General features: G+C 50.7%; 1 protein-coding gene across 1 annotated transcript in view; it reads right to left on the bottom strand.

Annotated features, from left to right (window-relative positions):
* Positions 1-14,732, bottom strand: part of LOC126571253 (uncharacterized) — a 106,141-nt gene that overhangs the window by 65,679 nt on the left and 25,730 nt on the right. The window contains exon 3 of the mRNA XM_050229614.1: positions 3,843-4,024. Coding sequence (XP_050085571.1) covers positions 3,843-4,024 — 182 coding nt within the window. The remainder of the gene's footprint in view (positions 1-3,842; positions 4,025-14,732) is intronic.

Raw genomic sequence — 14,732 nt, 5'->3', positions numbered from 1 at the left:
CAGCCCTTGGCTTTTTCTGCATTTCCCCCGGCCTTCCCTTTTCCCTTTGGATTGTCCAACGCACGAAAGAGGAGAGGCGAGCAGCAAGAGCGAATCGAAAAGCCACGTTCCACGGGGCTGCGAAACGTGCGCCAGGCGACAACCGACACGAATGTGGAATCCGGGCCGTGGCCGCGGATGACGAATTGATTTCGCTTGGCCCCGGCCCCCGTTCAGTAGCCCCGGGAGTGCGCAGGGAGCTCGGAGGGAATTGTTCGATTTATTTTATTTCAATTATCATCATCCTTTACCTCGCCCTCTCTCCCTCTCTCCCCTCAATTTTGGACAGGGCGAAGGGGTTCTGGAAGGAACTTGGACTTGAACCTGGAGTGCTGCTGCTTCTGACCAAATGAGGGGGCCATCTCTTTTTTGAACGGGACCAGCAATGCCTCCATTGCCTCCAAAGTCGAAATTAAATTAAATTGACAGAAGTCAGCACCAACACTGCCCTCTTCCCAATGGAATCCAATCGAAGCACAAGCTTTTGTACCGGGCAACTCGGCGACTCGACGGGAACATGTATGTCATGCTCGAAGCAATGCGAAGCAACGGAATTCGATTCATTTAACCGAGAACCGGCGCTCCTCTTCGGCGCTCGAGGCAGGCTTCTGAAGGAACACGTTTAACCAGGGGGACAGTATGTGTGTGCGTGCTTTTTTGTTTCGTCTTTTATTCCCTCTAATTCTCGGCAATTCTGGAGAGCACACGTGCCAAAGCGGGATTGCAGACTTCATGTGAAAATCTTGATGATCATGCGTTTGACTCCTCATAATCGAATCCATTCAGTACGCTCAATTCTTTTTAGAATTATCATTCTAAATTTCATTAAACTAATTGTTGTGCCTACTTTACCCAACTCATAACCTCCTTGAGACGAGAGATTGCTAAGCAAAAAGGGCTGTCTTTCATCTGTTATCTGCTTCGTTGGTTTAATAAACGATTGAGACATTCTACAACGAAGGAGAATACATGTTTTCCATCCCCCCTATACTCACTGTTTGTCGTTGTACTCGGTCGTCAATATTGGTTGAACAACTCACGGCTCAAACATGTGAGCGAAGACCATCCAAACCAAAAACACCGCCTAGCGCCACCGAAGTCACCGCAATTGAACGGAATTTTCCCCTTTGAACCACAGTACTATCTGTCCCTTTCCACCCTCACTCAATTAAGCCATCCACCTTCGTACAATAACACATAAAGCGAACCGGAGCTGAACACCGAGCGGTGGTCTATTGACGCTTTCAATAAAATTTTGACGGATTGTCAAAAGGCTCCGTCCACTCCCTCTCACAGGCTCACAATTAGCCTGGCCGACTGTCTGTGCGTCTTTGCATAGACTTCTCCTCCTCCGACTTCCCGCTGTTACGACGCTGTGACTGTTTAGCGAAACGCTTCAAACGTCCAAACCAAACACCGAGCGCCAAGCGCCGTTGTTAGCCATTGCTTGTGATGAGTGCAGCAGCAGCGGTGGCGACCAAGGCGCCACTGTTGTACAATAGGGTTTTTTGGGACATTCGGGCCATTGCCAGAGCGCAGTACAGTTGACATTTGCTCTAGAAATAATCACTCACGCAACTGCGCCGCTGCTCTAATTCTGCGGTCAAACAGCCAGTGCCCGGAGTGTTTGGTCCAATTTGATCCTCAAGCTCGCTCGCTCGTTTACTGGCGCTCTCTATTGGTCTATGGGTTGACAATGACAGCAGGACAGCCCATTTTGGTGTTCCGATTGCTCCGAAGGTCAACAGCGATAGGCGTCGTCGATCGAAGGTGGCCAGAGATGAAATGGTTAGATGAGGCAGACAAGGGAACCGTACTCGAGACCACACGAACCGCTGGCTTGACTTGACTGTCAAGCGTCAATACATCAGTCAATGGCAACACCCTTTTGGTACCTCCCGTCCCGGATTTCGAAGCCAGCACCGCCGGTTTATGGTTCGACGAATGTTTGCATACCCGTGGGGCTATAGGACCCCACCGGGTTATGGTGTTGTTTTGGCCAGCCGCTAGCTGCACCTAGATGCCCGAGCTCGCTTGAGTTCGCGGCGCGGATTGATTTATGATTTTCCTGTGCCGAACATGGCCGGGGCCAAGGTGAAGTGCAATAACACCGGCGAACATGCTGGGTGGCTAGCTCTGGCCGGCTTGTTATCGTTTACGATATCCACTTTCTTCGTGGACGAGTTTGTGGCGCTGGGGGGTATCCTGAGGTCACAAGCAAAACCATAACATCACATAAAATCATTCAACAAATGATCAACTCCCTTGACACTGTTTGTTCAGTGCCATCACGGTGATCATGATGTTCTCTTGGTAGTTGAAATCAACAGGACAACAGTTTGTCTTAATTTTATGTTTTAGTATTAAAAAACTCTTTTTACAGATTGCTTTTCTATTTAAAAAAAATACAAAACTGGCATAAAATTATGCGCGCGTATGGCTAACTAGTAGCGCTTTTTACAACACTGTATCCACACTACAATGATTCTTGAAAAGTATGTCTCCTCCATCTCATTATCCAAGAGTGGCGCACTGACTCTCGATTAATGGATGTTTCCCGTCCGCAGCATCCCTTTGAATAAAATGTTGCGAAAATGAAAAAAGGAAAGAGCAGGAAAGCGAGGCAGCGACCACGGTGTCCAGTTACTTGCGCCTTACCTCTTGCTACAGGGTGGTCTGCTTCGCGAAAGTCCAGTGTGAAAAGTATTGTTAAACGTTGCGCTAAATGGAGGAATGATCCGGCAAGGAAAGACTTCTGTGTGCGATGGATAACAGATCTCGCTATCTTCGTTTGGAATTAAGTTACCCCGTGATATATCTGGCTACGCCATCGCAGCTATAAACCAACAAAGTTACCGCGAATAGGTGTCACTTAATGCCATTTTGTTGCCAAAACTGTATAAACTTTGCGCCTGGAATCAGAATCAGTCGCAATCGTCTTTTAGAAGATGAAAGTCAAAATTGCAAGAATCCAAGATGTCTTACAGGTGAAAACAAGTGGCCTTCAAGATCCTAATGCCTGTGATTGTTGGTTTGGCTCTCCGTACAACCCCTTTCCACAGCACACAAATCCAATAGCTCCTGTGGTTCACCGTTCCAAAAAAAAAAAACATTAAACTTATCACGCCTCGCACCTAACCGGAGCACGATTTCATCGACGATACCGGTTCGACCGAGCGTCGATTGCGAATCCCACAGACACTGGCCGCAGACCGCTGTAGCCGCTCTTCCAAAACTAATTTACTTAACACCGCAAATTGGATTTTTATCTGCTCGCAATGATCGTGTCTTGGATGTTCACCTGATTGCGAACCTGACTCCGCGGCAATTCGAGGCGAGTACTCGCACTCCGGTCAGGCCGCCTCTCAATATTACTTATTTATTTATTCTTTTCCATTTCGATCACCGTTCCGGTGGTTTTCTGTGGCGGAACAGTAGTCCGGATTCCAATTCCAGGAGCCGTTCGGTAAAGGATCGCCAGCCAGCCAGCCCGGTGTGGAGGATAATCAAAACGCGGTAGCGGTGATCGCTCATCACCTAGTTGGTCAGTTGATTACATGAAATATTCAATAAGCCGCCACCGACCGACCGACCGACCGAAATGCAATTCTGGGGGACACGATACATGCCGGCCCGCGGAACGGCATCCAGGGATACGGATCTAGCGTGCCGCCAGGGCCACCGGTCGGTCGGTCGGTCGGTCGGTCGGTGGCGTCGAAAGGTTATCCGTGCGGGGCCAGAGATCCCGGCCAGAGATAAGGGTAGTCGACGGACGAACCGAATCCTTGCTGCTGTTCGCTTACCTTGCTGAAAGTAGTTGGCTTTCCGCACGTACACGCACACCAGTGCCATCAGCTGCAACTGCGAGAGCCGCTGCCGGGTGGACTGGGGTAGCGGGAGCAGGTCGCGCAGGTTCGCGATCTCCGAGTTGATGAGATCGCGCCTCAGCTTCGACGCGCCTTTGGTAGATTTGTTTGCATCGAATCTGCGAATGAAAAGATGGGAGTGGGAAATGGATGCTGATTAGTGTTTTGTTTACATTTTGTTTTGTCTTCGGACGTCACCGACAGCCAGCATCCGCCCAGGTGACAGCTCCTCAATCAACAAGGAACTTCCTTTCGATGACTACTCGATCCAAGGCGGCCCAGATTGTTCGTCGTCCTTTGCTTTTCTTCCAGTTCACCATAGCAACAGCGAGAAAATGCGAATCTTCCTTCAGCATAACCTGCATCACATCAAAACAACGAAGTCTGGCCAATCCGTGTACCGGACCTCGACGACCTCGACGAGTCTGTGGTGTCTGCTGATTGATTGTTTAAGAGCGAGATGCCGTGAGGTGCACCCCGATCGCACCTTTAATGGCGTTAAGCCGCAATCCAATGTCAAACGCCCTCGAGGGGCGATGAGGGGCGAATAAATTGACCGACACCATAAAATGGTCGATCGTCGTCGACGCCGTCGAAGCCACTTCCTGCTCAAACAAAGCGTTCTATGCCGGTGGGTGGAAATGTGAAAATATTGGTTCAGATCACCGCGCCAGTGCTTGGATCATAATAACAGAAAACACTTTCCTCCCTTTTGACCGTCGATGATGGTGGTGGTCGTAGCTTGAAGCTTGAGTGACCACTTAGGGTGCGCCACGAGACCACACCATGAAGCTTCAAGCAACGAAAAACCTTCAGCAAACAGCACTTCGTTCCGTGCAGAGGCGATCGCGTTGATGCTCGTGGACGGCAGATTGTCATTACTGTCGTTCTGGCCCTGCCAGCCCGGGCGCGAGGTTCGTTTGGTTTGCCCTCCGCGCAAATCACCTAAGCGCATGCAAGCCAAGCCAGCAAGCGAGCACACGCACACGCCGAGGTTGGTTGGCCGACGTTCAAAATTTCCGATATTTCCCACGCTTGTGCATTGACCCGCGACCGAGCAAGCGCAAACGATCGCGGATCGCAACAGCAGGAGCAGCAGCAGCAGCAGCATCCGAGATCCAATGGACCAGCGGTGGCGTGAAAAGAGGTGAACCAATTTTTGTGCCCCCTGGAAATTTGCTGGTACAGCGAGAGGTACAGCGAACGAGAACGAACGATGAACGAGAACGCGGGCGCAAAACGCGATCGCGAAATGCACCAAATGCATCCCCGGCACGCACTGGCTGGCAATGGAAGGAGGAGGAGGAGAAGACGATGGGCTGGGACGCCATAATAATAAGGCTAAAGCTAATAACAACAATAACGAATAGCTTAAACGGAAAATAACAATGCGAATACTAAGAGCCAGTTCGGTAAAATACGGTAAAGCAAAAAAGAGAGAAGAAGAGAGAGACAGAAAGAGAAAGAGAGAAAAAAAGAAAGAGATATAAGACTTATTATACAATCAGATAAATGAACACATTTGTTAAGAACTTTTCTGCAGGTGAGAGTGTGTACTTCAGACCGTAATGCCGTGATGCCGGTTCGGTGATCGGTTTGACCACACAGCAGCAGCAGCAGCAGCCGCATCGTCGGCCGCAACCGATCGAAAAGCCGTTCGCAACACTTAGCCCCTGCCATGCTCTCTAAGCCGCTCTCTAAAGCGACCAGTGCGAGGTTAATAACAACAACAAAAGATAACAAAAAACAGTGAAACAATCGTGCAATAAACGGCCAGGTGAAAACCACACCACACCGGAATCGGTACGCGATTTGCGATTGCAAACACCGCCGCGACTTCAGTGACTTCTACCACCGTAAGCGACGAGCGTCGCGTCGAAACGAAAAAAGGGTCCTCGCGGCCATTAAAATTGTAACAAATATCGCGTGATTTTACACGCAAAAGTACAAATGAATCTGTGGCCGCACACCCCGCGAGATCGAGATCGAACCGAAACGATCGAAGTGAATTGAAGTGAGAGAGAGAGGAAATGCAACAAGAGACTTGTTAGCAAGCCACGAACCCGAGGTTTTTGATAGGATGCTGTTCCGGTTTTCTGGATTTTCTATTGTTTGTATTTTGGGAATCTAGTCAAGTGAGCCAGTGTTTTAAAAACCATTAAAACATTATTATAACCTTAGTTATGTTATCATGACGTCGAAGTTTTACATTTTTTGAAAGAGTTTAATTATTATCGTTGAAGCAACATTATTTAAGAAAGTAATCGTAAATCGTTGAAATAATTTCTATTCAAATGTGCCAAAAATTAAGGCAGTTGAGGACCCAAAAAAAGCTGATGAGAAAAATTCTCAAACATTTAAATTACAAAGCAGATAAACTTATCTCTTTGTTTCATAAGCATTAGCTCAATACCTCCTTCTGCCTTCTATAAAAATTATCAACAGAAACGATACGGAAATCGCTTCACAAAATCCCAGATCCAAGAAGTCACTGAGCCTACTACGATTGGAACGCTTTCGACGCTGGCGTTGCGCTCATTGTGAAGCTCATTCGAACCGATGCTGCACCACCATCACCAGCACCAGCACCAGCACCGTTGGCTCGCCAACCAATCGACACGTCCTCGCGACACGCGCCCGTTGGTGAAAGGCGGACTCCACCGACCACATTTGCGGAGAAAATCGTCAACCGAAAGGGCGTCGGAGAACGAATTGCAAGAAAAGCGACATTTGAAGTTGGAGCTTTGGCTGAAGAAAATTAAGCATAGGCGCGCGCGCGCACTCCTGGCCAATGCGTGGTCCATCCACTCGCTTGGTCCCGCTTGGTATAAGCCACGTACCCGTTCACAGCCCGCCATCGAGCTCGGTGACATTTGTATAAATTTCCACTCAACACGACGTCCGCTGACGTCCGCTGTCTGTGTTGTCGTCGTCGTCGTCGTCGGTTCGGTTTAGCTTGTGGTTGGCGTCAACCAGCATGGCCTCACCCATTTGTTAGCTAGGTGTCGCTTGTCAGCACAACGACGAAGCGCGCTCGTCGTCGAAGGCATCGCTCCCTTCTTCCTTTCCCGCTTTTTCCCTAAAAGTAGACGCTTTCTGAGAAGGGCGCTGCAGCCTACGGAGCCCTTTAGTTTGCCTTTAGCCGGCTGCATCCTGCATCTGCAAACGGAGGTGAACCAAGGGCCGTTCGCGCTTCTTCTGCTTCCAACGATCAGTTAAGATCTGAACAGGTCCACCAGCATGGGCTCCTGCATGTGTACATCGCGCACCAAAGAGCGAGCGAGCAAGCAAAACCCTTAATTGAGCCTCGACTCGACGCGTGCAATGAGTCGACGGCTCGAGGATCGCTCCCGTACCAGTGGCATCCCGTAGCCCCGGTCCCGAAATGCTCCGTTGACTGGCTCGCGCCAGCTACTAGGCACCAACCACAACAACAACAACAACAACAACGACACACCAGGAACCAGACACAGACACCAGCCACAACATACTTGCCACTTGCCGCATTGTGCCGTCCGCTGGCGAGCGTTAAAGAGCATTCCAGCACCGAGCCCCCCTCGTCGGAATGGCCACACAGCACAGCAGACGACACAACACACTGGTGGTGGTGCTGGTGCTGCTGCTGCTGCTGCTGACCTCTCGTTCGGCTGACCCCGAAATGAAAATAAATAAAAATCATTTCGCTAAGAAATTGGGCGACGACGAAGCCGCCGGATGAGGTGACCGGGTGTGCGAGCGCGCGCGAGTGCAAAAAGGCCACGAGGAAGCCTCGAAAAGTAGATCGAAAACGGCACGAACCTTGATTAGCGGTCGTCCGTCTGGCTTTGGCTGGGCTGTAGAACAACGTCTCAACGTCGGAGCGGTCCACCGGGCTGTTGGCCATTGGATCGACCCTCCGATCGGATGGACTCGCGCTTTGCAGCACCAATCAGCAGCTGACTGTTAGATTCCGTTTGCTAATTAGGCGCCATGATAATTTGAATTTTCGGCCCACTGTCCGGGCCCAAGGCACTTGTTCCGGGGACGACGCGACGATCGCGACCTTATTTTCACGAGCAACGAGAGTCTTGAGGTTGGAAGAAGCTACTCCAAGTGAAAGATTGCTTGAAAAGGCTCGGTATTATCCTTCTTAGCTTCTTTTACATACCAGACCACAGCACAAAAAAAGGATGCAATTTGTTGTGAAACCAATTTCTACTACATCTTCAATTGATATTCCTTCTTGTAAACGATTTATCCAAGTGACGCAAAACTTGCTTGTTGTTTATTACGACGAGCGAACAATACGATTCTATGTTTTGCAAGCAATCAATCATCGCCAGCGCGCCCTCCGCCATCGCAAACCTCGATAAAACCGAAGCCCCAAAACCCCATAATCCACCGATCCAGAGCGTGGCGCGAACAATGTTACGATGCGCGGAACCGTACGCACTCGCGATCGCGAAGATGCAGTTTAAATAATACATCAAGCCGTAATTCTTTAATAATCCGTCATTGGATTTTAATAATCACTCTGCCAGCGATCGCGCACCGTACGCAAGTGGAATACCGCACAGATCCATCCACCAGCCCTAATTAGAAGCTGTGCCAGTGCAGCACCGTACAGTGCGTTCATCATAAGCGATCATTACCGCCCGGACCGAACCAGACGGACGCCATCATCTGCGCCATTTGACAACGGCTAATTTTGTGCTCTAAATTTACAACCGAGAGCGTTTAAAAATAATTGCAATACTTGTGCGAGCGTGCATGTGTGACAGAGAGATAAAGAGAGAGAGGGAGAGGAAGAGAATGAGAGGATCCCTTGGAATCCCGGGCAATACCGGACCTGGGCTAGCACCTTATCTTTCTCCTTCGATAAAGGGCCTTCGACGACGACGACGATGCTGTCCACTGCTTTTGTGTATCGGTGTGCGCGTATGTGCGCGATCTGGGCGCGATCGGTGCGATCATAATGATCCATATTTGCCCCCCATCCCTCTTTTTGGGCCATAGCGTACCTGGTTTACCGCAGAGCCGTTCCAGAGGACGTTCCGATCCGCACCGATCGCGCGTATCGCGCCAAGATCTGTCTTCGAGGACGCAGCTTCGAAACGAAAGGAGCGTGTTCCGGACCGGCCAGCCGGCATGTTTTCCGCCCCGTTTCGAGGCCAACCATACTTTACGATCTTAATTACGAACACACACGGCACGGCACGGCACGGTGCGATCATGTGATCGTAGGGGAACGACAACGCACCACCGACTGCCGGATGCTGCTGCTGCTGCTGCTACGTCCGAGATGTCGATGGGGACGTCGAAGTTTATAAAGATTTTCAGGTGAAGTTACAGATTTTCCTGCGATTAAGGAGGACAGCGGACCATCGGATCGAAGGCAATTTAGGGAAACAGTTCGGTGACACTGTCGCAAGTAGCCACCGCCACCGTCGATTCCATGGAGCAGATACGCTCTAAAACGAAGCGATCGCTCGGTTCGGTTCGGTTGAAGGTATTTCAATATTTATGATTAAACAACACAACGCACGCCATTGATCTTGATGCAACGATCGCGTCAAATATTCAGTAAACAAAACCTGCGACGGTTTTGTTACATAAATAGGAGTCCACCTAATTGAAGGACTTCAAGAGCACTGTTGCTGCACTGCACAATACTTAACATTCTTCACTTCGCGTAAATCCGAGCTGCTGGTTCCTTTACACCTCCCCCCCCGGGCTCTATCCACACGCATTACGCACGCATAATGGAACCAAGAAGGGAGCGGGGGGGGGGGAGGGAACGGGACTGCAATTGGCTCGTTCCTCGAAGCGGCAGACACGCATAACCAACCATCGGCATTCTTGCGTTTCGCTGTCGGTGATGGCGCGAATCGATGGCAAACACAAAAATGGCTATTAATGTTTGCGGCCTCAATTAATGATCCATGTGCCATGCTGGCATGCTGAGGAGGGCAGGGAGACCATGGAAAAGTGCGTTCCAGTTGCAGGCCCCGCAGGCTGGCGTTGGTGCTGCTGCTGCTGCTCTCGCACTTGATGAATGCGCCGTTCGCCGATCCTTCTTCTCTCTTGCGCGATCATCATCGGGATCCCACTCGGTTTCGGGTGGGGGGGGGGAGAAAACGAGCGAGGCCGAGCGAGCGAAGCGAACAATCTGTGGGAATCTTTGCGTTCCGACACAGAGAACGCAGAGCATAAAATGGGGGAGAAGAAGGGAAAGCGTAACAATGTGCGCTTAGCGTAATGCCGATTAACGCGTGCGCGATCGGAAAGTGTTTGCGATCGTTGCTTAGAGCTGGCTGTGCGTCACTTTGCGCTGTTATCAGTAATGAATTCTTCGATCTTTGGGACAAAATGGATGCAGAAATGTACAAGGAAATGATTGAAAGACGGATGCAGCCGTCCGATTCCACCTCGTGCTTTCTGCTCGATGACGTTTCGAGATGATCTTATGACGTGGTCTTGATCACTAATGGCTGGCTGGTTGCTGCTGCCGTTGCTGCTGATGCTGATTGCCACCAAGCATGCAATCCACCTGGGTGCATGTGTGCTGCATCAAAAATGATTTCCAAAACAGCAAAAAACCCAACGCGAGAAAACAACTCTCCGGCGGAAACACAGAAACGAACGACCTTCAACCGAACGTCCTTATCAGAGAGCGCGAACACGCAACTGGCAAAGATGCGTCCGCTCTGCTGTCAGACACCTTCTAAACCGGGCACGCAGGAGCTCCTAAGCGCGCGCTCGTGTGTGCGGTCCAATCATTAGCTTTGTGGTGCGTTGCGGACAGTGCGCAACTCCAGGAAAGGGAGTCCTGGTGCAGGTTGCAGAGCAAGGCGGTGAAGGCCAACAGCAGCAGCCGGCTTAATAGCACAGGCAAACCACAAAATGCAGTAAAGTATACACTTACACTCCAGCCATAATCCCTCTCTCTCTCTCTCTCTTTCTCTGTCTCTCTTCACTATACTGACATCGTGGGAACACGCGGGATCCATGCGGTGGCGCATTATGTTTCTCCGGCCCATGGGCCCGGTGTGTCCAGAAGCTCTATTCCGTGAGGTTGGAGTGCAGCTGATGGAATGAGGACAAAACAGCCTCCGAAGCAGCCTACTACTACTACTCTGCTCTATTCCAATGGCTGGCCTCCCTTGGCCAGTCCTGGGCACTTTGCATGTTTTGCTTCTCCGCTAACCAAACATTAACGCAAATGTCTCCCGCCGGCAACAGATCCTCGGTTCCGAGGGAGACCGTGGCCAGCCAAAACGGTACCGGAATGGTCTCCCGGATCACGGTCCAAATTTATGTCCGCGTGACAAAATCGCAAAACGGTTCCTCCCGCCCGGGCTCCCGGGGATCTGGCATCCCTTTGTTTGCCCTTTTCTTCGACGAAAATTCTTTCCAAGCCAGCAAACCAAGAGACAACAGAGGGTTCCTCTCCGTCCCGGTGTACCCCGGGCTGACCTCATTGCCGCCGTGGCCACCGTGGCCACCGCATGGATCGTGGCAAGTTCGGTAACGTACAGCACGATCAGCAGCACCTTCGAGCGCCAGCGCCACTGCGCGTCAAGGCGCCGCCATTGAATAAATAACCGGACCCCCGGCCAATCCTCCCATCCCGTTGGCTTCCTTTTGAGGTCCAAGGAAGAAGGAAAGGGATGCTGCGACCGACGGGAAGCTCAGGCCTGGCGCAGAGGGCGCAACACTGGAAGCTAGAGATTGTTACCGATAATGAACGATAATGATGACGCTGCCGTTCTCGAACCTGAGCTGAGCTGCCAGCGTCGCCAGCGCCCGGTGATCATGCTGTTGCCGATGCCGATGATCGGAGGCTATCGGGGAGTTGCCGCGCCCCTTCGGTTTGAGCGACCAGCGAGGATCGCCGGCAGGGATTTTTCGTCGATGAAGATCGTGTGATCGATCGATCGATCGATAGCGTCCTGTCCTGTCTTACCCTGTACGCTTTCTCTTTCTCTCGCTCTCCAAAAAATGGCAGGTAAAAAGAAAGAGAAAGAGAGCTTAAACACCGAATGTCATTTAGCAATGGCCGCTAGTAACGCAGCAGCAGCAGCAGCAGCAGCGAGAGGTTGCTGAGGTTGAGTCATCGGCCTACTACGCGCGTCTCTGTGTGTGCTACGCTTCAAGACAGCATTTTGCACATTCCAACGCAACAATCCACCATCACTTACCGGTGGTTGGTTCAAAATCGCATATCGTTCTCCCCTTGCCTCCCCTAACACGCATGTCCCTGGCAGTCGGACACGCAATCCGAGACAGTCCAGATCGTCGGCAGATCCTGACGAGAGTACTCCACGAGTGCACTCGTATGCATGTGCGTGTGCGTTGCAGCATGCAGCATGGGAACGCGAACGCCTCTCGACCGCCACTCGATGCCGCCCAGTATGCTGTTGGCCGCGCTAAATTAATATTATTAAAACGAAACCAATACCCGGTCCAGTAGCCCAGACGCCTCTCTCTCTGCCTCTCTCTCTCTCTCTCTCTCTCTGCAGCACACTCGACTGCTGTCCGTGATTTGTTTTCCTTCTCGCTGGCTCCGCGTGGCTTACGATAATGATACCGAGGGCCCTTCCCAACCCAAAACGGCGTCGATGGGAAAAGAACGTCGTCGCGGACGACGACTCGTCATCGCCCCAATCGATCCATCCATCCATCCATCGACGGAACGGCCACGCCAGCTCACACGGGACACGGGACACGGAACGGGACGCCGGGAGCCCCGTCCCGGGACCGATAATGTCCGACGCGTTCCGAAAGGCCCCACAAATTGAACGTTAATCTCGGTTGCGCTCCGGTTTTGCCGTCGGTCAGAGTCGGTCGTTTGGTGGATAAAAATTAAATGAAGGTCTACCTTCGTTGTCCTGTGTGCGTGAGAGAGAGAGAGAGTAAGAGAGAGGGAAAGATCGCGTTCTTGGAACGCTAAACCCTGCCAAGGATTGAGGGCGCGGGAAGGCACCGCACATTGAATACACACGCGCGCATCATCCGAAACCCGCTTATTAACGGCCACGTCACTTATGCTCCCTTTTGCTTTAGCCTCCATCCCTCTCTCTCTCTCTCTCTCTCTCTCTCTCTCTCTCTCTCTCTCTCTCTCTCTCTCTCTCTCTCTCTCGTACGCACACAGATAACGTGGAGGATTATGTTCTGGTTTGGGGAGCGTCCAATGTCGAAGGCCGCACAAAACGGGCAAGATCGGACCGAGGTAGCGAGAGAATATCGATCCCGCTGTCCCTCGGAGATGAAGAAGGAGGTAAACAAACTCTTCCACGGAGCTCCCGGCGTTCGGGCGATGCAGCCACTGCTCCGCAACTTGGTGTAAGACCGGTAGCGTCGAGACGGCTTAAATTACGGTTCGACGGTGTTAGGCGGCGGGAGAGGGTGGTAAAGCTCCCCCCGAAAGTGCACTCCCTCATGGTGCTCCTCCTGCTCCCTGTTCCTCCCTGAACAACCGGGTATCACCGGCAAACCAGAAGCCAAACCTCACATCGCAACGCATTTGGGGGCCCCCCCTGCTCGATCGCTCGAAAACATCGCATCATGCCCGCCGGCCACTCATTACACTCTGGTTCGCCGCTCTACGCTCTGTTCTGCGATGGAAATCGCCACATCGGAGGTGAAACGGAAGGGGAGGGGGGGGGGTATGCCGGGGGGTGTGAAGGGTGGCTAGAAATTCCAACCAGCGCTCCGCTCCTGCCCTTGGGCGACGCTGGTGCTTTACCAGTTCCTCTGCCAGGGATGATTTACGAAAACAACCTCGCAAACATTGCGCTACCAAGACGTCAGAACGACCGAAAAGACATCAACAGGAGCGTAAGCGACAAACCGACCGAAACCGGCTAGGAGCTTTTTTTTTGTTGCCAAAATTTCTAAAATTGAAGTTGCTATCGCATATGAATTGAGTTATGATGAAAGAATGTTGAGTCTTTCTACTAAAAGTGCCACTTTTGCAACTTCAAAAATGTACCAAAAATCGAAAAGATGGAAAATCAAGAAAAATTCGACGGAGCTACCTAGATAAACTTATAATCTTACAAAAAAATGGTGATTTTTAAATCGGAAAAATCGGAAAAAGTACGAAGACAGAACTTCCTAAATTTGATGCCATGGATGAAGTTTTTCATAAATCTTCCCCAAAATACAACCAAATATTCTTGAAAAGTTGTAGTTTAATATGACATTCACCTGAAAAAATTAAAATGAATGGTTTCTTCATAAAAAATCGTTAAAAATTTACCGTTTTTCAGTCCCGATTTAACTTTCTTCTCTGAACGCAAGGACTCAAATACCCATTTCAAGGAGCCAAATGACAGATTCCTACAAGCCAACCACAGATACTAGAAAGAGTATATCGCATCACTAAAGAAGCGTTGAATCTTCCTAAATATTGTACCAGCTTTTATTTTCCATTTTAAATTCCAAAATATGGTCCAACTACTTCCATTCCTTGGCTGCATTCAAATGGAATTCACCGAGCAACACGTCCGGCGCTTCGAGAAAGTTCAAAATTCCCGCCAGAAATCCCCTCTTCGGCGTGTCTGCGTCACACCCGAAAAGATGGGCCCCCATTCGGGATCGATCGGCATTCGGATTCGATTGAAGCGATGACAGATAAATAACTGAGCGCGCGCCCCGGTTCATGCTGGCGCTTCGGTTGGCAGCCGTCTATTCCCCACATAAAACGCCCCATCTTTCGGTCGGACTGCCTCCCGAAATTATCATTCTTTTGCTCCATGGATGATGTTGGAGCCGGGAGCCACCGAAAACCTCGCCAAACACCTAATCATTACACAGACGATTGACGTTTGACGGCAGAGTACT

Source organism: Anopheles aquasalis, chromosome 2 (genome assembly GCF_943734665.1).
Source record: "Anopheles aquasalis chromosome 2, idAnoAquaMG_Q_19, whole genome shotgun sequence".
NCBI classification, from domain to species: domain Eukaryota; kingdom Metazoa; phylum Arthropoda; class Insecta; order Diptera; family Culicidae; genus Anopheles; species Anopheles aquasalis.
This window is presented reverse-complemented; position numbering and strand designations above follow the sequence as displayed.